The sequence below is a fragment of the Netta rufina genome (assembly GCF_964035555.1).
Source record: "Netta rufina genome assembly, chromosome: 2".
Classification (NCBI taxonomy): domain Eukaryota; kingdom Metazoa; phylum Chordata; class Aves; order Anseriformes; family Anatidae; genus Netta; species Netta rufina.
In genome coordinates this window covers 70,875,359-70,899,229 of record NC_140124.1, presented here as the reverse complement: position 1 = coordinate 70,899,229, position 23,871 = coordinate 70,875,359, and the positions used below count along the sequence as shown (strand labels likewise).

The 23,871-nt window shown below is 36.8% G+C and overlaps 1 protein-coding gene across 1 annotated transcript in view; it reads left to right on the top strand.

Moving 5' to 3' along the window:
- Positions 1-3: 3 nt before the first annotated feature.
- The window catches only part of MARCHF11 (membrane associated ring-CH-type finger 11), a gene marked incomplete at both ends in the record, with an annotated part of 29,954 nt that continues 6,086 nt past the window's right edge, over positions 4-23,871 (top strand). Inside the window, 3 exons of the mRNA XM_084281635.1 lie at positions 4-282; positions 852-1,007; positions 22,365-22,557. Of these exons, the coding sequence (XP_084137761.1) occupies positions 4-282; positions 852-1,007; positions 22,365-22,557 (628 nt within the window). The remainder of the gene's footprint in view (positions 283-851; positions 1,008-22,364; positions 22,558-23,871) is intronic.

Genomic DNA, 23,871 nt, shown 5'->3' with positions numbered 1-23,871 from the left:
CCCATGAGCCGCCCGGCGGGCAGCGGCGCCCCCCGCCCCGCCGAGCCGCCCCGCGGGCACGGCGCCCCGCAGGAGCCGCCGCCCGCAGCCGGGGCCGGGGCTGGGGCTGGGGCTGGGAGCGGGGAGGCGAGCGGCGAGCCCCCGTCCGAGCCGGACAGCCCCGGCGGCGCCGAGGGCGACAAGCCCGAGACCCGCTCGGTGTGCAGCAGCGAGAGCGGCAGCGGCAGCCAGCCCGGCGGGGCCGGCCCCATCTGCAAGATCTGCTTCCAGGGCCCCGAGCAGGTGAGGCGTGAGGCGGCGGGCGGGAGGGCGGTCAGCACCAGGGACAGGGCTCGGCGCCGCCGCACCGCCCCGCGGGGCGAGGAAGGAGCACGGGGGCCATCGGGGGAAGCGCCCGGCTGCCCGGTGCTGGGTGCTGTCGGGCTGTCAGGCTGGCTGCACGGCGTGAAGCCCCGCTGGAGGAGCGCAGCTCGCCGTGCCGACATGCACTGCTTTCCCAGTGAGCGCTGTGGCTGCTGGAGGAACGCCTCAGACCGCGCTCGCTGCCGTCTGAGGTGCCTGAAAGGGCTGCTGCTGCTCCTGGGTGCTGCGCGGTGATCTTCTGCTTTTCCTCACGTCCGTGCACATGCCTGCATAGAGAGTTACCTGGCTTTCTATCACTAGGAGCCCTTACATCTCTTCTGAGGCAGTTTAGTTTTTGAGCATTATTATAGCCAAAAATACATGTTCAGTATTTCATGGATTGCAGTCGATTCCAGTTTGCACTTACAGACCTGCAAATGTTTTGGTATTGAATATACATACACATAAAATATTTCTTAAAAATTAATGCTTTTGTGTTGCCTTTTCAGGGCGAGCTGTTAAATCCTTGCCGCTGCGATGGGTCGGTACGGTACACACATCAACTTTGCCTGTTAAAGTGGATAAGTGAAAGAGGGTCGTGGACCTGTGAACTCTGCTGCTACAGATACCATGTTATAGCAATTAAAATGAAGAAGCCTTGCCAGGTAATTCATTTGTTTGTTTGTTTTTAAGAATACACCTTTGCAGTATTTTTTTAAAAACACAAAATAGTACTAGCTTTTGTTTCTAAGCTTTTGGAAAATGCAGAGGAAAACCATATATACTTCACCAGTTCGCACCTGCATCCACTTGAGTTAGGTTTTAAGAGCAGTTACATACTAAAACATGCAGTCATTTGATTCTGGTATGTTCTAGCTTTTGTCTTGCCAGAGGAATAGTCTTCAGAGGATGCTAAACCCTGTAATTAGATAAGTCATACTGAGACACTGCAGAAAAACTTGGATCTCCCTGCTTCTCTTTCCAAACCTTAAAAACGTTTTTATAGTTCAGTAAAGACTGAGTCAAAGGTTGATTTCATTCATTCTTCAGGCATGGGGTCCACAAATACAAAAGGAGGTGACTTTTCTGTCCTGGCTCAATCCAGAGTAGCAGAATGGTGTTTAATATTTGTCCACTGATGGTTGATTCAGAAGCTGAAATGTGCAGTAATGTTTTTCACAGCTCCCTTTTATCAGCATCACAGCATGCAGCTGGAAGTTACAATACAATAGTGACAGCATGTTCAGGGAGAGGGGAGAGGAAACTCAGATGAGATCTGTTAGGGAAACCTTAATAGCACTTTGCATATCAGAATTCTTTAGAGACTTAAAATTCCAACCTAGAAACTGTATTTCATACATCTGAGGAACACATTTAGTAAGATAATTGTAGCATTCTTTTGGTTTTGATCTTATGAGCTCAGAGACGATGAAACTCCGGAGAGCCAGAGCACTCGGATTATTTTTCTGCACCTGAGTTTGATAGGACATTAATAGAAAAGACATGCTTGGATGGCAACAGCAGTTGTGTGTCAATGATAAGCATTCCTTGGATGTAGGATAGCTGGAATTTGCTTATAGCTGTTCAGATTAGGTGCAAGTACTTTCAGAGCCAGTCGTGACTTCAAGTTTTTCCGTAATGAATCTGCAAAGGGAATTTTTGATGAGCTCTCCTGGATGGAACTTCTGGGTAGAGCCTCTATGAGTTAAAAAAGTTGTGGATTTATAAAAGCCTCCAGAAATTGAAGGTGGTAGACTCTGTTTCTACATAGACTTTATTGGGTAGCTTGGTGGCTCAGCATGAGATTCTGTTTGATCATTTTGGCTTTTTTTAATCTTTTAAAAGTCTGTATTTCCTGTATATCCACGGCAGTTATATCATTTTCCTAGCAAGGGTGATATCATTATAAACTGTTTGCAGTGACAGTCCCTGACAATAATAGTTTAATGGCAAGGGCATGGCCGTTCCATGCAAGCCAGCAACTAGTACAATTTGAGATGCCCAAAGGTAGCCAAAATATCTATAGAAGATGTCAGATGTGACACAACTTAGAAGAGACTCAGGAACTGCTGCTGGAGGCCAAGTGGGATACCACAGTACATCTGAAGCATCATTAGACACCTATCTGTGGACAACAGAATCATGCTCCAGTTTGAAGAACAACTATTCACATTTTGTGAAAAACAGAAAAAAAGGAGAAGGTTTCAGTGGGTGACAATGATGTTTGGCCAAGCTACGTGTGAAGTAGATGCAAACTGAAGAACCAAAAGATAATGCCATTGTCTTCATTACTTAGGCAGATTCTCTCTTTTTTTTTTTTTTTTTTGAGCAGGGAGGGAAATAGATTAAGGTTTCTTCTTCGATAGCTTATAAAAATGCTTGTCTTATTCTTAACTCTATCTTTATTTTTTTATAGAAATGACCTTTTTAATTCTTGACAATACAGGATACAAAAAGATTTCATGGAGTAGCCCACTCAAATAACAAGTTATATTACATTCCTAGAATCAAATTACTGACACTCAAAAGGTTTCACATCTCTTTGGAGGGACACAGTAGTACCTTTCTCATATTCCCACACTTAATATTCCTCATGTAGTTAAAGAATATAAAAGGAGCCCTCAATATCGCAGTCATCTGTGTATTTGGTTAAGGGTGATCAGTCTTAATATGTCCTCACTTCACTCCCACATTAATGACTATAATAGTATGGGCCATATTTAACAGCTGCTCTAGTTCAAGCAGGTTCTGGTTTGGCCAGGTTCTGGATCATTTGCTTAACTACACAGAAGCCTTTTTTAGGGTAATTTTTTGAACAGGTTTGGTAAAAGGCTAAGGGTTAGACCGTTTCAATATAAAGGTACTTTACAACATCTTCATTGAAGCAGTGAATGCAGTTAAAAGTTCTGAAGCAAGCAAAACCTCCTGCATTACATTAGATAAAATACTTGGACAGGAGCTGTTCACTGTCTCTGCAGCTAGTAGTCTGTTTCAGTCCATATCCTCAGAATTGTCTTTACTAGTCTGTTACAGCTTAGACCTGTGTAGGCAGTGTCGAGGAGATAAAAAGGTTGCTATCTACCAAAGTAACTTTTTCTCAACTAAATCATCCATGCAGATTTACACCAGCTCCTGAGGTTTCCTTTTACCTCAGCCATTTGTGGAATGTTACAATGCTTAGGGAGTTAAGAAACAGAATTTTATACATGTTCTTCCAGAACATTGGAATAGATGTGAGTCTTCCATTTAGTATGTAACATCTTCCATGGTTTCTGCTGCTTTATGGCAGGGAAGATAATCCCAATGGGGGCCTCTTTGGAGGCAGTACATTGAAGGAATAAAATTTGCTATGGTAAGTGACTACTCCAGTACATTTTTCCAGATATTCCAGAGTTGCTTTGTACATTTCAGCAACTATTAGTTAAGTCAATTTTAAGAACCCAATCCTGGAAACATGTAGAATTTTAATAGAGAAATAAAACTTAAAACATAATTAAATTAACCAATGGGCTAACAACAGAAGATGTGCACACAAATAAATGGGTGACATTTGATATGATGTTTCACAGAGAAATGCAATTTGATCCATTTTTTTCAGCATCCTTCTCAGGATTGTATTGAAGAGATAGATTTATCCTTGCACTAATTAATTAATGAAAACACATGTTCATGTTGCTGTACTTGCTTCTTACAGCAGAGCAGAATATGATCCAGTAATAGGCAAGGTTATGTTAAAAAATAAGTTAAAAAAAAAAGAGTAATTAGAGGAGATGGAACAAATATTGTTTCGGTCAGGCAATTTTGGATATTTTGTTAGACAGCTTAAAAAGAAGGGAGAAACCTTAAATGTCTGCCTTGGACATTAAACCACTTAGAATTACATTTTAGATTAACAAACAGAAAGAAAGCACAAGCAGAAATATTGTTGGTGTTGTTTTGGTAAGTGTTATAATTTCTAAGGATTTCCTTCCTAAAGGAAATATAAACAGATTGCTTTATTTTTATTGGAGCTGTATAATTATTTAGCCGTTACTAAATTAGTTCACTAGATCTGCAGTTAAACGTGAATGCATATTGCAGAATGGTAATTCCCTTGTATGATTCAGAAATAATGTTTAAAAGTGGAACAGAGTCATGCAAAGGTTGAGATAATATACATTGGTGCTAAAAACATAATTTCTATAGAACTTTGTAATTAATGCAGTTAGAGTATGGGCATTTTGTAGTCCATTACTGCAGTCTGTCATAAAATACTATTATGTGAGATGTTTAATATACCCTGCATTTGTATTCATGAACACATTATGTTCTGGTACTTTTGGTGAACTGGACTCACTGCAGAAGTGATACAGTAAATCTAATTTAATTTAAAGGTTAATTTAAAAGCTAATTGCATGGCAATTCAACATTTATTTATTTTTGAAAACAATAAAAAATATTTTAAAATGTAAATTCTTATTTGTTAGGTCTGATTTTTGAATATAGACACCTCCCACCAAAAAATGAAGGTGGTAGTTACTATTATTTAAGCAAGTATGTAGTTACTTGAACAGCAACATGACTCATGAGTTCTGTAGTTTTCAGTGGCCCAAATTGTGATTATTAACATTTGAGATATACAGCATAAAAATTCCTATGTTCAATAGTTCTCATGAATTACTTGTTCAGTTTTTCAAGTCTTGCTAATGTGAATTGTCCTCACTCATCTGAGGAGCATCAATTAGATGAAAGATTTTGTAGCAGATGTAAGTAGATTCATGTAGGTAGATGTGTGTGCTTTATATTAAAAAGCAAAAGTTACCAAGGTCTTCAGATACTTCAATGTGGAAGCCAGTGTCCAGAAAAAAATGTGTAATAAATAGAATAGATCTATAGTAAAAGTTAACTCTAATGACTCTGCTCAGCTGGATGAAAGCATTTGTTTTTCATAAGGTGTTAACTAAGAAAGGGAAAGGGAGAGGGCTCAAATCTCCAATTGTGCTTTTCAAACTACACTATGTTCTAACAATAATCTGCTAATATTGCTGCTATTACACTGCCTCTAACGAAGATCCAGAAGGATACACCATGATATTCACTATGTCAGCACAAGCGAAGAACAAAAAGGATAGTCCCAGTCTGGGGCCAGTTAACTTAAAGAAGTTAAAATAACAGATAAATCTGTGGGATATATAAAACTTTTCTAATAAGCAGTAGTCCCTCTATAGTAATGATTTTTAAATATTGTTGTGGTTTTGGCATCTCAAATAGGATGAGTCTTTAGATGCTGCTTGAAAAGAAAATAATGAGGCACCTTTTGAATGTGAAGGTAGTACGGAAGGACTCTTAGAAAAAAAAATACATGGATGGGATAGTATCATGAACTGAACAGAAATGGTATTCAATGTCTGAGTAGTCAGATGAGTAGCAGATGAGAAGATAATTAATATGTCAGTAGGTTAAAAATTAAATCTATTTGTTTGATGTGATGGGGAAGAGAGGAACCAAGACAGCAGTGATAGAAGGGCATTAATATGTTCAAAGTAGTGGACTAAAAAACTCATATTTAAAGCAGTCTCATAGTTGCTGAGAAAATTACATCTGTCAAGAGCTTAAAAGCCATATTACAGCAATTGAGACCTAAGATGAAAACGATAATGAGAAACTAAATTTTTATATATGGATAGTCTTAGATACATCATATAGAAAGCACCTGCAAGTTTTAGAAATATTGTGAACAGAAAGATCCAGATATTTAAAGTTAAGATAATACTTGGGTTGCAGAACAGATTCACAGGTTGGAGAACTAATAATCCATTGTGCTCAAGAAAGTCTGGAACATGAAAATCTTGAGATATTCATGAAGTTTAATATATAGGAAGAGCCATACAAAAAGTGGTAGAAACAGGTGATTATTTTAGTTTTGGCAGGGAAGAGAGGTCTGAAACAGAGAAGATTTGTCATTCATGAACATAGACATATTAGTTGTACTTCTCACACTCTTCTTTTCCTAAGCATTTACTTTTAACCACTTCTAGGGAGAAGTTACTAGACTAAGTAGACCTTTTCATTTTTTATCCTCTGAGCAGTTTCAGTGATGTGTGCTGGGTGGAAGCTGCTGATTATCAATACCATTAATACCAGATCTGAAAGTCAAATAATGACAAACAACATGTGAGTAAATGGACTAATTCTATTACATCAATACCACAGTAAGAAGGGGTAGGGTAAGAATAAAGGTTGGGTAGGCTGCGTAGGAATAAATCACAGAATCACAGAATCACAGAATTGTCTAGGTTGGAAGAGACCCCAAGATCATCGAGTCCAGCCTCTGACCTAACACTGACAAGTCCTCCACTAAACCATATCGCTAAGTTCAACATCTAAACGTCTTTTAAAGACCTCCAGGGATGGTGATTCCACCACTATCCTGGGCAGCCTGTTCCAGTGCCTCACAACCCTCTCAGTAAAGATGTTCTTCCTAATATCCAACCTAAAACACTCCTGGTGCAACTTTAGCCCGTTCCCCCTCGTCCTGTCACCAGGCACATGGGAGAACAGACCAATCTCCACCCAGAATTAATAACAAAATACTGGATATAGGCCTAGGAGAAAAGCTAATCATCAAAGCAGTGAATGGCTGGTTGTTGACTATGAACACTGAATCATGTTTGTAGGTCCAATGAACAGAAACGATGCTCACCTAAGAGGTCAGAGTGGCCATCTGCATGGGATCTGAAGCCATCAGTAAGGACATGAGAAATGATAAAAAGAGACAAGAACTGAAAATGGAAGAAGAGGTTGAAAAGAGTTAAGTGAATAGAAGACAGAAGTTTGGAATAGGGGAAAGAGGTTGATTTAGTTCTAGAGAGTCCTATGAGAGAGCTGAGAATGAAGAAGAGGGCAGATTTAGGTCAGAACTGCCAAAAAATGCAAAATCAAATATTTGAAACCTATGATTCATCTCAGAAACTTGCATATTCCTAGTCTAGAAAGGATTTAAAGGTTTGTGGTGCAAAAATATGCTTTCTTGCTGGTTGGAATGGCTGAAGATTGAAGTGTTGATCCAGAAGGTGTAATTAATATTTGGGATTTTGCTAGAATGGTTGTAGTGTAACCAGCAAACTCCTGAGATCAGCTTTCCTGATCCTCTGTGTGCTCATGCTTTGCTAGATGGAACATTTGGTCATAGTTGGCATCTTAGCTGATAGAACTCAGGACATCTGTCATTCTTGTTGGAGCACCAGCTACGGCATGCAGGGAGCTAGACAACCACTCTGGTGCTTACATCTGTCTATTTAAGATAGGGGATTGGCAGTAAAAAAATAGATTAGGCAAGGAAGTGGTGATTATAGCACAGAGAACAATTTTGTACTAACGTGGATAGTGAATCAAGGCTTACCAAATCTAGTTCACTTAGCCAGTTCCGTTGTTATTCTGAAGTCCACGTTATAGCAATCAAGTACCTACACAAAATAAATAAGACATTTTTAAAAAACAGAATTGCATCCAAACTGTGGGGGTGTGTTCCCCTTCTATGTTACTCTTGTATTTTCAATAGCTTATTAAAAAAGGAATTGTTTTCTTGTTTTATTTTGTGAAATGTGTGAATTGTGCTCAGGGCAGCTTGAATGCTTGCATGGTGTGAAACAGCAGTTAGCACAATGTAAACTGCAAACTGTACTTGAAAATAAAGTTCTAATTACAAGTGTCATCCTGATCTAGTGGTAATATATATATGTATGGTGTATTAAATAGTGAGTTAACTACTTCTAGGGAGAATAGTGGATTCCTTTGATACTGCAGTTTTCACGGGGCAGAATGCCTAGCATGAGACATGGTGCTAGGTAGTCCTTCAGAGGAAGTGTCTTGACTAAAAGTTACTACGGCAATTATAAGCATAAATTACATCTTTTCAACAGATTTAATTAGAAAAATATTTCCAAATGTTAGGGGCAGTGTGAATGGGAGTCTGCTTACCTCCATATAAATAGCTACTGCCTAGGACTTAAGATATCGTGTGGGACCTGTGTTCAGGAATCTTTGAATAACTGTTTTGTGCCTTTTTTTTTTTTTTTTTTTGCCTATTTGATAGAATTCCCAAATAGCTTGATATTCTAGCCCAAAACTGATGAAATTTATTTAGTGATGAAAGTTTTCTAAGTTTTTCAAAAACAATTTTTTGTCTTTTCTCTCATGTCCGAAATCCTGATCATTTGAGTCTTTAATTCCCATCAACAGGCATTAGTGAAAAAATGTTACAACCAATTCCTGATTGATTGTTTCAGCAGGCTTTTTCTATTTCTTTATGTGGAAACCTGTTAATAAATTACAGTGTACTTCTTTTATACCTCTTGCCTGTGATACCTTAGTTCACACTTATTTAGTAGTGTAAGTAGCCTGTCTTGGGTAGAACCTGTCAAGACCTCCCCTGGGTTCTTTACAAGGTTTGCTGTGTCAACTGTGAAATGCTACTGTAGTTCTTTTCCACAACAGAAATTTGCTGGAGGAAGTTGGCTTTGTTGACTTTGTTTCGAAACTTCCTTATACTGCTTCTCATTTTTGAATGTTTGTCAGTTGTGCTGAAGTCTTCAATGCTGTCACTTTTGTTTACACTTCAATGAAGCCAGTAGAGAATGAGTCTTACAGTTTTAGCCACATGCTGTTTTTGTTCCCCTTACTAGTTTTTCTTTTTATTTTTTCTATGTTTTTACATATTTTTCTGGCAGTGTCTTCCCTCCAGGGCACTATTAAACTTTGCCATTTCTGTGACAAGTGTATTCTGAGTACAAGAGTACACTGTACTGATACTCACACAAACTATATTATTGGAAGAAGGCCATATACTGAGCTAAGGGCTCATTTTTCTGATCTTTTATGCTGAAAGCAATTTCTCAGTAGTTTCAGACAGTCGTGAACCTTGCCATCAAGATGGTATCACTTGCTGGCTTCATGTGTTTGTAGCTACTCTGCTAACACTGGAAGAAGAGACTTCAAACACTACAAGAATATTGTAAAAAGCAAGATGATGAGAGGACTGGAGCACCTGTTGTATGAGGATAGGCTGAGAGAACTGGGCCTGTTTAGTCTGGAAAAGAGAAGACTGAGGGGAGACCTCATCAAAGTGTATAAATATCTGAGGATGGAGCCAGTCTCTTTTCAGTTGTGCCCAGCGAGAGGACGAGAGACAACGGGCACAAATTGAAGCGTTCTGGTTCTGGCTCAATATGAGGGGGCACTTTACTGTGAGGGTGACAGAGCACTGGCACAGTTTGCCCAGAGAGGCTGTGGAGTCTCCTTCTCTGGAGATATTCAAAACCCACCTGGATGCCATCCTGCACAGTGTGCTCTTGGTGATCCTGCTTGGCAGGGGGGTTGGAGTAGATGATCTTCAGAGGTACCTTCCAACCTTGGCCATTCTGTGATTCTGTGAAGATCCATAAAATTGGCATCCAGAAAACTGTATCCTGAGAAAATGAGAGCATACTTCAGTATGCTTTCTCTTCTTTGATGCTAAGGAAACTCCCGCTGCTCACCAAGGAAGAACAGACAGGGAGAATCTACTTCTTAATGGGACACTTTATATATCTCTAATGACTATTATCTGAGCAGTCTGAAATTTACAGTCTGCTATACCTAGTGGTTACTCCCTGAATATTGTGTTCCTCCATGGATGACAAGATTAAGCACCTCAATTTCAGGGCTGCTGTTTCATAGGAGGAAAGCAGTCTGACATATTTTACTTGGAGGAATCAGCATAACATAGTTGCTCTCCGGCTCCTGTCAGAGTAACATGAATAGAATATTGGAGTCTTAAAACATGCAGCCTTTTCCTGCACTTGCAACACTGTCTTCCACATAACCTCTTCTTTAGTGGCCTCAAGAATCATTGGAAGCTCCAATCATTTAACATCACTTTCCAAAAAGGACACTTTGCCTATATTAAAATGTACAATGATGACTTAAAATCATCATTAAAATAATAATTTAAAATCATCTTAATATTCCCATGAGATTTAATAAAGAGGGTCACTTTCTCTTCAAACAGCATTTACAGAATATTACGATCATCTCATTGCTTTCTGAAAGTTTGTATCAAATAGTAATTTGATTAAGTACTGTCTGCTTTTTGTCAAACTCAAGGGGAAGGTCTTCATGTCATCCACTGCTTCGTATAAGGAGAGGGACCATCAAATGCTTCTTAGGGATTTCAAATTCCTCTACTTCAGTCTTTATTTTCTATGGCTTGGAATAAAAGATTTAGAAATATGTAGAATAGTTGATGATTGTCAGGGAATACATGTACTTCAGAGTTTTTACATCAGTAAGAGTTGATACGATTACCAGGTATTTGAATGTGTTTTAAAATTGTAGATTCCCTGGGACGAGTTTATGGCTGTGGGGGCTTCAGAAGCTCATCTACCTACCGGGCCTTCCGTTCATACTTTTGTAGATCTCACTGATATGATTGCTGTAAACCTAGCCACAGCAATTAGGACCTACAGGATCTAAGAACTTCAGTCTTCTAGACCAGATTATTTCAGAATAGATGCAATCTGTATTTCAGTTACTTGCAGATGTTTTGGTGTTTACTTGACACAAGGGAATCTTTGTCTTCATTGCACAGCTCTCATGAATTAGCTCCTCATAATAATCTGCAAGAGATTCCTCTTGTCTTTTTTTTTGGGGGGGGGGGTTTCAGAGGTACAAAAATCAAGTCCGCTTACTTAAAAATCACCTAGCATTTCCATGGTGCTATGTGTCTGACCTTGAATTAACATATCTGAAGTGTGAATATTGTCTTCGTCCCAGTGTCACTGTCTCCCACTTTTTCATCCTGCCCTAAAATAACTTTGCTAATGAATTGGCCAGGTTAAGTACTTAGCCATTGTTGCCTCTTACATGTGAATCCCTTGGTTATGACACTGAATTTGTCACTCCACTGTTTCTCTACTCCCCTCAGTCACTATGCTGACTACCCCTTTTCCAGGATTCTGACAGAAGTAGGGAAGATTCTTGGGACAGAAATCTCCTTCAGTGGGACTTAAACTGTCTTTTTTTCTTCTGGTAATCACATGCCTAATTCTCTTTTGGGGAAGAGGATTTTGTAGATTTTGTTTTATGATATGAAAAGGAAAATTAGTTTAGAAAGTTAAATAACTTCCTTTACAAGCTCAAATTCATGTGGGGATTTGCATTGTTCCAAAGGGGCGATTAATTTGCATCTCTTGTATTTATTTTCATTAGTCAAGAAAAACACTTTCGGAAAAATTCTATATGTGCTGATACGCCATGATCCTACTGCTTGATCTGTCTGCAGCACCCATAATCTCTGCAGAGTGATAAGAGATCCCAAGTAGCATCTGCTTAGCTGCCTGCTGGAGAATTCTGCATCTGGACTCAGTTAGCATCTTGACTGAGAGACTGAGCTGCTTCCCTTTGTTTGGCCATGAGTAGGCATTCAAAACTGACATTCTAAAAGCTGTTCTGGTGGAAACTGGAAGGTTTGTTTTCATGGTCACACATGGACACACAAAAAAGTCAATCTTCTTACAGTGTTAGGGCTACACAACCATCCCTAGTCTACCTAGTGGAGAAACTAGAAAGATTAATTCCTTCTTCCAGTCTCTTTTCTCCCTTAAAATCCTCTATGAGTTAAGGCCAGTATAGCAGAAACAGTCCTTTTCACTACATTGCAGAAGCTGTCTGGTGCCAGTGTCAGAATACTGGCCATTTTCTTGATTTTTTCATACAGGTTCTTGGGATGTTAGGCCATAGTCAATATTCTCTACTTCAGAGTTGTTCTTATCAGAGTAGCAGTAGTTGAAAGAGACCTAAGTAGTTCTTACTATGTTCATGATTTAGTTGTCTGAACCTGTGAATGCCTTTTTCATTTAGGTTTTATGGTTTTCTGTCACTCTCACCCATGCCATAAAATAAATTCCACTAATGTTCCTGACTAGGGAAATGCCAGATTTCCATCTGACATGCTTTCTTCATCAGTGCTTGTAGGGATGAGTTGCTTACCAGCTTTGGATATCAAGGGTCATTTGAAGATTTTTCTTGTCTTGTTCCTATACATTCCAGAGAAATAAAACAGAGTACCATCCTATGTAGATAGATTTACCAATTGAACAACAAGTTGTCTCAGGACTTCCTGTAGGATCATTAGGGTGTTTTTCCAAGAGCACCCTAAACTATTGTCATCAGCACTCAGATCCTACTGTTGATATTTTTAAGAAAACTGGAAACAGTGCTGGCTGTAAGACAGAGCAATTTGACAGTTGCTGATGTGAAAAGAAGACCAACACCTCCGTCACATGTGATTATTGAATTTAAAGAAGGGACCATGGTCTAGAAAATATAATAATTTGAAAAATAATTTGCAGAACAGTAAGTAGTCCTTTGATATATATATTTTTTTAAGTACAGCATGTGCTTACAGCATGTGCTTATCTTTCTTTTTTTAGTTGCTTCTTGATTTCAGAGAAACCAAGGGTATTTTTATGTCTGTATTTGTACTGGAAGAGATGTTACATGGGCTATGTATGAGTCATATAAGCACCATTAAGCCAAGAACAATTTATAGTTTAAGGACTTCCAAGCACAACAATATGAATGGATATTACAGTTTTTGATAATATAACAACTGTTTCTTGTAGTGCTATGAGTGCTGATGCATAGTATTATGTCAGAAAGCTATGTATTTTCAGTGGCTATCCCAAAATATTAGAAAAAAATTGTTTACAAATTCAAACAGCAGCATCTACTAGCTTGTAGCAATGATTATGTAGCAATATCTGTAAAAGCTTACTAAGGCAATTGCTTTTTAAAATGTTGCTGTTTATTAAATTCTTATATTGAATATGTTAAAATTTAACATATTAATATTAATAAATGTACCAAGCATACATTATATTAGTATGTATAATCATAAATGTATTGTGTATCCTTTTATATTAAGTTTTAATTATTACACATTTTACATAATATATAAACCAAAAAGCATCATACTAAACAAGTTAATTCTTCCATTAGGCCAAATTTTCAAGCAGTATGCTGTTTACCATATTAATTTGCACAGTCTAAATTTTATAATTATGACTAAATTGTCTTCAAATGAAGATTTATTGCTAATGTAATTGATTATAGAATCAATCTAATTGACTTGCTAACCTAGTAGATTGCATTCTAATTGAGTTTTAGAGCGGGTTTTAACAGATTTTGTTCAAGCCAGAATCCAGGATTGTCTTCTCCATGATTACATGCTAGCTGATAATACCTTGGTATTTTTATCATCCTGCCTTTTAGCCCTCACCCAAGATACACGTACCTTACTTGGGGATTAGGCAAGGCAACAACCTTACCTCTGAACTAAGTATACGTTCCTTTCATCTTGCCCTCAAAATCTGAAGTTTCCTTGTTTTATATCTCACAAGGAAGCACTTGAAAACAGGATTGTGTCTTCCCTTAAGCTGCATCTCCCAGGTTTTCTGAGGTCAAGTGAAAATTCTCATCCTATTCTGTGAATCAGTTTTGGTTAGGACCAAAAGGCCTGAGGCCAATAGTTGTACTCAGATGTTTTCTTGTGAGGTATCCTTCACTACTGAAACACATCATTGCCATATAGCAATAGGAAGAAGACTGGACAATAAAGGTACTTCAAATCCTGTGTGTAATTGATGGTAAGAAGTTGCTTTGTGCCAGAAATATTGTGAGGGGCCTGATTCTCAGCTGTACATGATGTTTCTGTAGTGTGCAAAGGAATCCAGTGACAATAGATGAAGATGATATGGATTGATATTGATACGGATTCGGTCAGATTAGAAGCACATAGTAGAAAGCAGTAAAATGCTGTGTACTTTAAACAAAACAACTTCTTAAACATGCTTTTCCAATTGGTTTTGTTTGTACCCCTAGGTTTTTTGGCTCCATCATCTAATCATTGTGTGTTCGGCCTAGATTGGAAAAATACATTAATGCTTAGCATTTTTAACTCTTTTATAGTATGATGCCATAGAAAAATCCTCTTTCAGTCTTCTTCCAGTAAACTCAAAATTCTGAACTTTGAATTTCTCATTATATAGCATTTCTTACACCTTCACATCATTTGCATGGTTCTTTTTCAGGAAAAACCTTTCTATGGCCTCCTTTTCAGTATCCAGAACCACTGAGGTAGACCAGTGTCTGAGAAAAGTAATGATGCTTTATGTGGTACTAAATTCATGTTCCTACTCATCCCTATAGAGGTGATGTGAATACAGGAATCAGTTTCATCTGCTCTCTCATTGTTTCAGTATACATCTATGTGTCCAGTATGTGAACAGAAAATGTTCCTGTAAATGACATTGAAGAATTGTACTATTGCATATTCTGAATACCATGCAAATATCATTTATTAAGATTCCACTTCTAAAGAGGTGGAAGTTTAAAACTTGCTTTAGCTCAGGAGAAAAATAGGTTTGAATCAAGGCCTACCTAAAGGGAATGCACTGGTCATTAGGGTGTAGAATATTCTCACATAAACCCCTTATCTTGCATCTTGTATAGGTTGTAAAAATGATTTAATTATTTATTGTGTTGAAAAGACAGAGAAAGAGTAATTAACAGTTTTGGAAAATCCAGTTAGTAGATGAAATGTGAGTTTCAGTAAATGGGCTTAATACCTAAGATAGACTAGAAGACATCAAAAATGGTCAAGAGCAGATGATCCCTCTATACACTGACAAGTGGTCAGGGTGTTTTGTGAGAGGGGCTTGTTCTGTCCCTCCATGCTGAGCAATTTTTTACACACCTTTAGAGTTGTATGATATTATCCACATAGTCAGCATATTTTTTCCTGTTAAAAGTATTCAGTAGTTTTAGCTCAACAGGTTTAGAGAGAAGGAAAATGCATCTCCAGAACCCTTTTTGATATTTTCTTTTTGTGTCCATGGAGAAACAGATTTCCAGAATATCTGGGCTTCTGGGCACTCTGAAATCTGAGATGCATCCAGTGGAAAGGCAGATGTTCTACTCAATCAGGTATATGCAATAAGCCAACATTTCTAGGAGCTATCAGCTTCTAGGGACTACCAGCTAAATTGCATGTGTGCTGCATGGATGGACTGTACCTCCACAGTGAACGCTATGCTTTCAGAATGTCCCAAGTACAGTAATGGTATAGCCTTCCAAGCAGACTGAGAAGTTACAGGCCAAATTATCTGTATTCACAATCTTTCTGATACACAAAAAGAATGGAAATTATGGAAATTAATGGAAAATTATGACTGGAAGCACTTTGTCTTAATGGAAATTAATTAAAATTAAATTTCTGTCTTAAGTCTTTTTTAAGATTTTTAAAATCTTTTTTTTTGGTCTTAAATCTTTTTTAAATTAAATCTTCTTCTTAATGGAAATTAATGGAAATTATGACTGGAAGCACTTTGCCTTAATAATTTATCAAAAGTAGGTAGCATTAAAGGTGAACAGCAATTTTTGTGGCATCAGTTATTTTTAAAAAGGACATAGAAATAGAAGCCTATGGCCAAAAATGGCATTTCAAATGTTTGCATGTATGTGCCTATGCATTTTCTATCCAGGTTGGTCAATAGCTTGACAATATCTCTGCATATTAAATCACACAGATGGTGTTCCGTACATACTGCAAAACACATTAGAAAAATTAATTATCTGATTTTCTAGACTACTAGCAGGAACAGGCACTCTAAAAATGGTTTACTGGACCTAAATCATTGAGTACTTTTGCTTAAATTTTATTCATAAACAGATTGAAAATCCTGTTATGCATTATGAATGACTGTTTAAGAACTTGTTCCTGTCAAAGCTATCAGATTCTAGCAGCCAGAGCGAGTAGACCAATCTATAACGACTTTTTGAAGTCATGTAATTGATACATCTTTGGGCAAACCATACTATGTTATAATAGGTCACCATCAGGTTTGTTCACTGCCAGCTATTTTTAATAAATTTTATATTAAATGCACCTTCAAGACTGACTAGAGGGAATGAGAGTCTACTGTGAGCAGATTCCATAATAAAATGCGTTTGTAATCCCCTTAATTTTTTCAATTTAAGCATTTTTTTTGGATTACAGACTGAGGCAGTTGAAGCATGTGCACATTTTCTATTGTTACCTTTGCTACTATGATTGCAACGGTGTAGCATTATCTGGAAGAGTAGATAGAGTAGATAGCTGGTAGCAACCACGTCAAACTGACACATCCAAATCCAGTAGAGATTATGAGTATCTTCAGAGTCTTAAGAAAAGAAAAAAAAAAAAAAAGGAATGTGTCAGACCAGACCAGTTCCTCTGGTTTACTTCTATATTTTATTTAGCATTACACCAACATGACAAGGTTGATCATGAACAAGTGTTCACATGTATGCTACGTCTTACTATGTTTTTAAAGGACATACATTTTTATAATGACTTTTTATTTGTTCTGGACTTAGAACCTTAGTAGTCACATTGATTTCTGGATTGATATGGATTTAAAGAAAGTGTATGTGGCCTGTTGCTTATGCCTGTTACATGCTTGAAAAACTGAGCACTAACTGAGTCACAAATTTAAAAAGTGGTAAAGGCATACATTTGTAAAAGATAGTGCTACCCCTAAGAAATATGGGATAATCCTTATCTGTCTTCATAGGATCACAGAATAGTTTGGGTTGGAAGGATCCTTAAAGATTATGATGTTCCAGCTCCCCTGCCATGAGCATCAACACCTTCCACGAAATCAGGTTGCTCAAGGCCCCATTCAGCCTGGCCTTGAACACTTCCAGGGGTGTCTTATGTCTCATCATCTGCTGCTGGTCTTCCTGAGTTGGTACTACAAAATCAGTAGGAGAGCTAATCTCTGTCATCTAATGTGGGGAGTGATAAAAAATTTTCATATGTTCTTTATTAAAGTTGTAAGAAAACCTGTAGTTTCACTGCAGACATTTTTCCTATAAAGTATTCTAAGTGCAATTTCATTCTTAATCAATGCTTTTAAGATCACATTGTTGCCACATATTTTATAATAACAAGGCATCATTAAAAAAAATGTTAATATGATTTATCACAAAGATGACAAATCTTTGAATATTATATCCTTCTTTATGTTAGTAAGGAGCATATATAACATATATATTCAAGAAGCATATATGCATATGATGCATATAACTGTATTACTTCATTTTTTAATAATTAGCCTTTCAAAGCAGTATGTTTCTTTCAACTTCTGGAAGTCTCTACCTAAAAAATAAGAAATTATGCAGTAATTCTCCTTGACAGAGCACACACTTAGAAGAAAAGGGGAAAAAAGGTTTAGGGGGTCAGAAACAAAACTGTGGGGTGCCATTAGTGTATCAGACTTCTGAATGACTCATGAAAGGAAGAGCAATGGTAAATAAAAGATCAAAAGTCAAACATAATAAAGTGTCAGTAAAAGTGAAAGTGTACGAAGTTCTAAAGAGACAAAAATACAACGTTGTATTAAAATCAGAAGCATGACTTCTATTTTGTTTATGAAAGCACCATCTTCAAGGAAAGTTTTCTTTACTGTATATTAAGGTAAAAAAAATGTGTTCTTTTAATGGGCAAGAGGAATGGCATGGTACATTGTAGCATTACAGATATGGTGGGAAGGAGCATGAAATGGGATCCTATTTCACAGAAATTTAAAGGATTTTATGAGTCTGTCTTTGAAAAATTATTATTGTAGTTGTTCAAATACAAAATATTTAAAGTTTTATTTTATTTGTTATTTTTAAGCAAAAATCTTATCACCATATTTATTGCACTTTATAGAAGCCAACACTAAAAGGTTGTATAGATCTTTTTTGGTTGGGTCAATCTTAGATAAAAGAACTCTTACTGATTACAGAATGTATAGTCAGCAAATGACAAAAATGAATTAGGAAGTCATAATTCATAATCTTGAGCAATTAAGAGTTATAAGGCAAGATATATGAAGAAAATGAGAAATAGTTTTATGGAAATAATGGATTTAAATTATGGCATGCTACTAATGACACAATTATTCAATTTGAAATGTTAAATAATTCAGACTGTTAAATTCTAAATGCAGTTTCTCAACATTAACTATCACTGATTTATTTTTACTACATTACTTTTGTGACCTCTTTATTGAAAGCAGTAATTTTAACACTAAAAGGTGACGTGATTATAACAACATATAGTAGGGCATGCAGTAAGGTGAATGTTTGTAAGAAATCAAATAAAGCTTAAATGGCTTTTGGTACTATAAACAGAACCCTACTCTTAGAAAAAGTCTTCTGTTCTTCAGTGTTTGTCAAAGTGTATATTCACATGTATTAGCTAAACTTTGCATGAGAATTCAGACAGTAGAAAGCATTTTAATCACAACTGCTGTTCTTCAATAATCTTGTCATGAAATGCAATGCCACCAAACAATACAGTCCCATGTAATTCCTCTCATTGCCTGGTGGCTAATATTGTCTATGTCTACTTAAAGACCTAAGTCTTTTGTACTTATTTACATATGAATGGCCTTGTAACTATAGAATACATTCTTCACTACGTGAAAGATATGTCTGCCTCAGTCCCATCTGCTTGCTCGTTATAATTCATACCCAACTCAGGAAAAGTTAAGGGAAAAAAAATGAAGGCATGTATTTCCCAAGAGATGGCCTCAGAATAAGTTTCTGAACCAAAATTGTTTAGTTAGCCATTAGGAACATGCACAGTTTTGCCACTTGCTCTAAGAAGGGACATAAACACTAACCAAGGTCCCCAACTTGGTCGCATGTTAGAACTTAACATCAATCTGTATCACTGTTAACAGTTTTGGATTCTTATGGCAGGCTGCTTAGCGCTAGGAGACGGGTTACTAGTTTTGCATAAAACTCTCTGGACTTCTTGAATATCTTGTATCTTACACAATCCTTCTTCTCCTTTTACTGTGGAATCTCACCAATTAGTTGAATTTACAGATTATACTAATAAGAACAATAGGAATATAACTTTTATGAAATATATAATTTTATAAGGTATACCTTATATACCTTATTTATAGTTTTATAAGGTAACTGCTGACCTTCATATTGAGAAAGGTGGGGAGTATAGTTTCTTTTGTACAGAAAAAAGGCAGCAGATACCACAAAGGACAAAGTGGCTGAGTAATAGAAGAAAACATCCAAGTCCTTTTAGAGGTTCTTTTTTTTTTTTTTTTTTTTTTTTTTTTTTTTTAATGTTCTTTGATTTTTAAAGGCAAAGTAGTTAAGAACTTCTCTGGAAGGCTTGTGCATTTTCTCAGTAACTGGGGTGGCTCACCTTCCTGGTTGGTAGCATGCTAATATGCTGAATCTTTGGAGTTACTGAATTTATAGAGGTTGAGGGATTCAGTTACTTAGATTCTTTACAGACAATTCATCTGATCAGGAGAACAGCAAAATAACTAGAATACATGACTGAGAACATGCTAGGGTCATATCTATGTCTCTTAGGACTTTTCAAGGTCAAGATTTTCTATAAAGAAAAGGTTTGGGAAAATCAACAGATGCCCTACTGAGATCCTTTTGAGAACTTTTCATGAAAAAAAAGAAAAAAGAAAAAAAAAAAAGAGGTAGGAGTGGTTGATTCTGGTTGGAAAGGGGTGACAGGAATAGAAATTGCATGCCAGACAATACCAGAATAAAGAGTGGGCTTTATATCTAGACTGCACTCTATGTTACTCATCCTGAATGTTTGGACGACTTTTCCTTCTGTTCAGTGCTGTCTTTGAAAAATAATGATGAGTAACCTAAGAAAAAAAATACAAAATTCAAAATAAGCTGAAATGAAGTGAGCTCAGGAAATTGCACTGTCAAAGATCTGCTATTTATTTTAGTGATAGAACTTTTTTTTTTTTCAGTTTATTGTCAGCTTCTCCCATGAGTTTGACAGTTCAACATTTTGCATAACAGTTAATGCATAAAACTAAATTTTACTTCATGTAAATATACTTTGATTTCAGGCATTCTGAGCAAATATATTATGGGTTTGTCTCAAACTAATAATGAAAGAAAATAGAAAGAGATTCATAACCAAATTCATAACCAATGGCATTTTTGACAGTTTTCTGCCAGGTTACACTATGTGGCTTTAGCTGAGAAATGAAAAATAATTTTATTGAACATACAGGGGTATGAGAGCTATGAGAGCTCTATGAATTTCAGTCCTGACATTTAAGTCCCATATACAAGTAATATTTGAGTCATGAGAAGCTCACTCCATTTTGTCATGCATCAGTTGTAATCGACCTTCCTTGACCTTATTTAAAAAAAAAAATCCAAAGGAAATGAGTATCCGTAGTTGCTCTGCTGTAAAAAAGATGTTATTGAATATGAATAGTCCCATTTCAATCTTTAAGTTTAATAAAACAGCTAGTATGTGTTTAATAAGTTAATTATAAATTGATAGTATTTCAAGATACATACTTCACAGATTGTTATATGGCTATCTTTTTGTACTGTTATATTCAGAAGGCTGCCAGAAGAGAGGGTAAGCAGGACCAGATGTGCAAATTAGGCAACAGCTAAAAAAGTCGATGAGAAAAGCTGAAAGAAATGAAAGGGCAGAGGTACACATCGCTCACCCAGGCTCTTCATACTGGTACTTGATGGGAGAAAGAGAGCTTAAGTGGTGGGTCAGACTGGGTATAAGAAAAAAGTTTTTTGACCTAAGGACTGTCAAGAAGTGGACCAGATTGCTCAGAGAAATTCAGCTGTCTCCATACTTGGAGGTTTTCAAGCCCTGAGCAGCCTGGGCTGATCTCATCACTGACTGTGTGTTAAGCAGCGAGATGAACTAGCGACCTCTCACAGCCCATTGCAACTTGAATTATTCTAGCTTCTTATGATCATACACTACTACTGTACTACTACTACGTACACTACATACACAACTGCTGGTTAAAAAGAAAGGTTTTATAAAGTAGCAAAGAAAGGAAAAATCATTACTAGATGGGAAAAGAAGTAATAAGTTCAGTAGCTCCTTCTTCACCTGTTCCCTATTGCAACCCTTGAAGTGGGCACATTAATTTTGAGGTGTTCAAAATTAGGAACAAAAAATATGTCAATCTAAAAATCCTGCCCTCTAGCTCTGGAATAGTTGGTGGGTATACAGTGTGGAGTCTACCAAATTAATTCAGACAAGGAATAGGCCAAGAAAGACCATATGTACTAAGGGCAAGCTAAAATGCTTTTTTTGTTATGCTGTATTTTGGTCTAGTGATTCTTTGTTTTAACAAAATTTCATTTCTGTTCTTATCTTGACAGAATTCAGTAAGCATACTCTTTATATTTAAATCTTTTCACATCATAAATCCGAGTCATCTCACACACAGAGGATACAGCCTTCCCAGGAAAGACAGGCATAATTAAAGTGCACTGAAAAGAAATGTGCACACTACCTATATTCAGGGCTCTTCCTCAAACTTTGGGTTGCCTACATACTAGGCTGGGGGTGTCTCTTTGTACTGTTAGCATGGGTTTTTGCTGAGAACCCCAGCTCCCCTGGCATGCCTGGAAATAGCCAGGAGCTTCTTTGATGAGCGGCAGGAAAGTGGAAAATGGCTTTTGACTTTGAGGGGAGTGGGATGGGAAGGAAAGGTGCCACTTTCAACTTGTTAACATAAAACCAGCTTAAGGTTGTCTTCCCAACATTGTTTTTATTCTGTCCATTAGCTTAGAAATATGAAAGACTGAGTTCAATTTCTAGGAGTATTTTTGTTTTGTTTTGTTTATGTGTTCAAAACAAAAATAAAACTAATAACTGTTCTGAAGTTCACAACTAGATGGTGATGTTAGTGATGCTGGAGGGGATGGGGAAGCAACTATTAGTTTTACCTTAACTAAAAGTAAAATAGGTAGAAAAAATATATAAAATGTCAGTGTCAAGAATATTAGTAAAAATCTATGAAGATATGTATAAATTTAAAAATCGCTTCTGATTTCAGGAAAAAAAAAAGTGGCATTGAATGTACAATCAGATAATAATAACATTTTTATCTTACACAACTTTGTTTCTCTTTTAGTGGCAAAGCATTACTATAACACTGGTTGAGAAAGTGCAGATGGTTGCTGTAATCCTAGGATCTCTGTTCTTAGTAGCAAGTGTGACTTGGCTTCTATGGTCAGCCTTCAGCCCCTATGCAGTATGGCAAAGAAAGGACATCCTTTTTCAAATCTGCTATGGAATGTATGGTTTTATGGATCTAGTATGCATAGGTAAGCTCAAAAACTTTCAACAGCACAGACTGTGGTTTAAGACTGTGGCTATCTATTTTTCTAATTGGTCACTCTAATCGATCACTCTAGTTCTTCGCAGATTTATTCTCAGCTGGTGCCTTCGGCAAATATTGCTTTTTAGAGTGTTACAAATACTGCAAAGAGAAAAGAACCAAAGACACTTTACTCTCAGATTGATCAAAGCATCTTAATGATGAGAACAGCATCAGGTTCAACTACTTGAAAATACAGACAGCTAGCAAAGTTCAGAAAGATAAACAGGTGAAAATAACAATGACATTATTAAGAGAATTAGTAAAATTACCTGCTATCAAGTTTTCTACTGATGCAACTTTGTATTAGATTGCACCACCATGATGGACCAGAAAAGCCCCTAAGGATGTCATCAAATTGTGTGTCCAGGATTAATTTGTATGGACTTACATAGGTTGCTGTGCTAGTAATAGAAAAGAATGGAGAAGACAGGCTTGAGTTCTTTGTACATCATAAAAACAGTTATGAAACACATGATACTACTGACTATAATTTACTACACTATTAAAAAGTCTCTCATCATTTAGCTTTAGCTAAAATGTTAGAAAGGAAAATACAATTTACTGCAAAGTATTTTGACCAGTTTTGAATTTTCTGATAATATACTGAGCCAGAAATGTTTAAATAGGAATCTTTTTAGTATTTTGTAAAACAACTTTGAACTGATTGCTGTAATAGCTACAATTAATTGCAGAGAGAGTTTAGTAACTTGGAGTAAAAACTAAACCACATTCTTAGAATTGCAGTTCTGCAGAAAATGCAGAAAGTAAAATGCTATATGATGCTAGCTTTTAGCTTTCTGAACGATAAAGGTTGATGTTATCTGATCTCTTATATGGGAATAATGAAGGAGGGGGCTGAATTCAACTCAATAAGGTGTGAAGAGACAGGGTGATTCCTAAAATCAAGACTTTTGCTCCAACCATAAAGCCATATCATCTTTTATTGACACCATCTCATTACTGTAAGAATATTTATTTATATTTCAGCTGGATCACCATTTCTATTTGTTTTGTAATTTTTCTGAGAAGCCCACTCCAGAGTATTTTCTGACACAGACTTTCTTCTGTGAACCCAGATCTTCTCAGACAGAGAAAAAAAGATAAAGTTGGTCTGGACAGGTGCTCAACTTTTAACTGAAACAAACCAACAAAACTCAGTTACAGGTCCTCCTGCTATGTGCTGATTCTTGAATACTGTTTTTTTTTCCTGCTGAGCACTTAATTTCTGAGTTTTTTGTCCTTGTTAAAAGAAAACAAA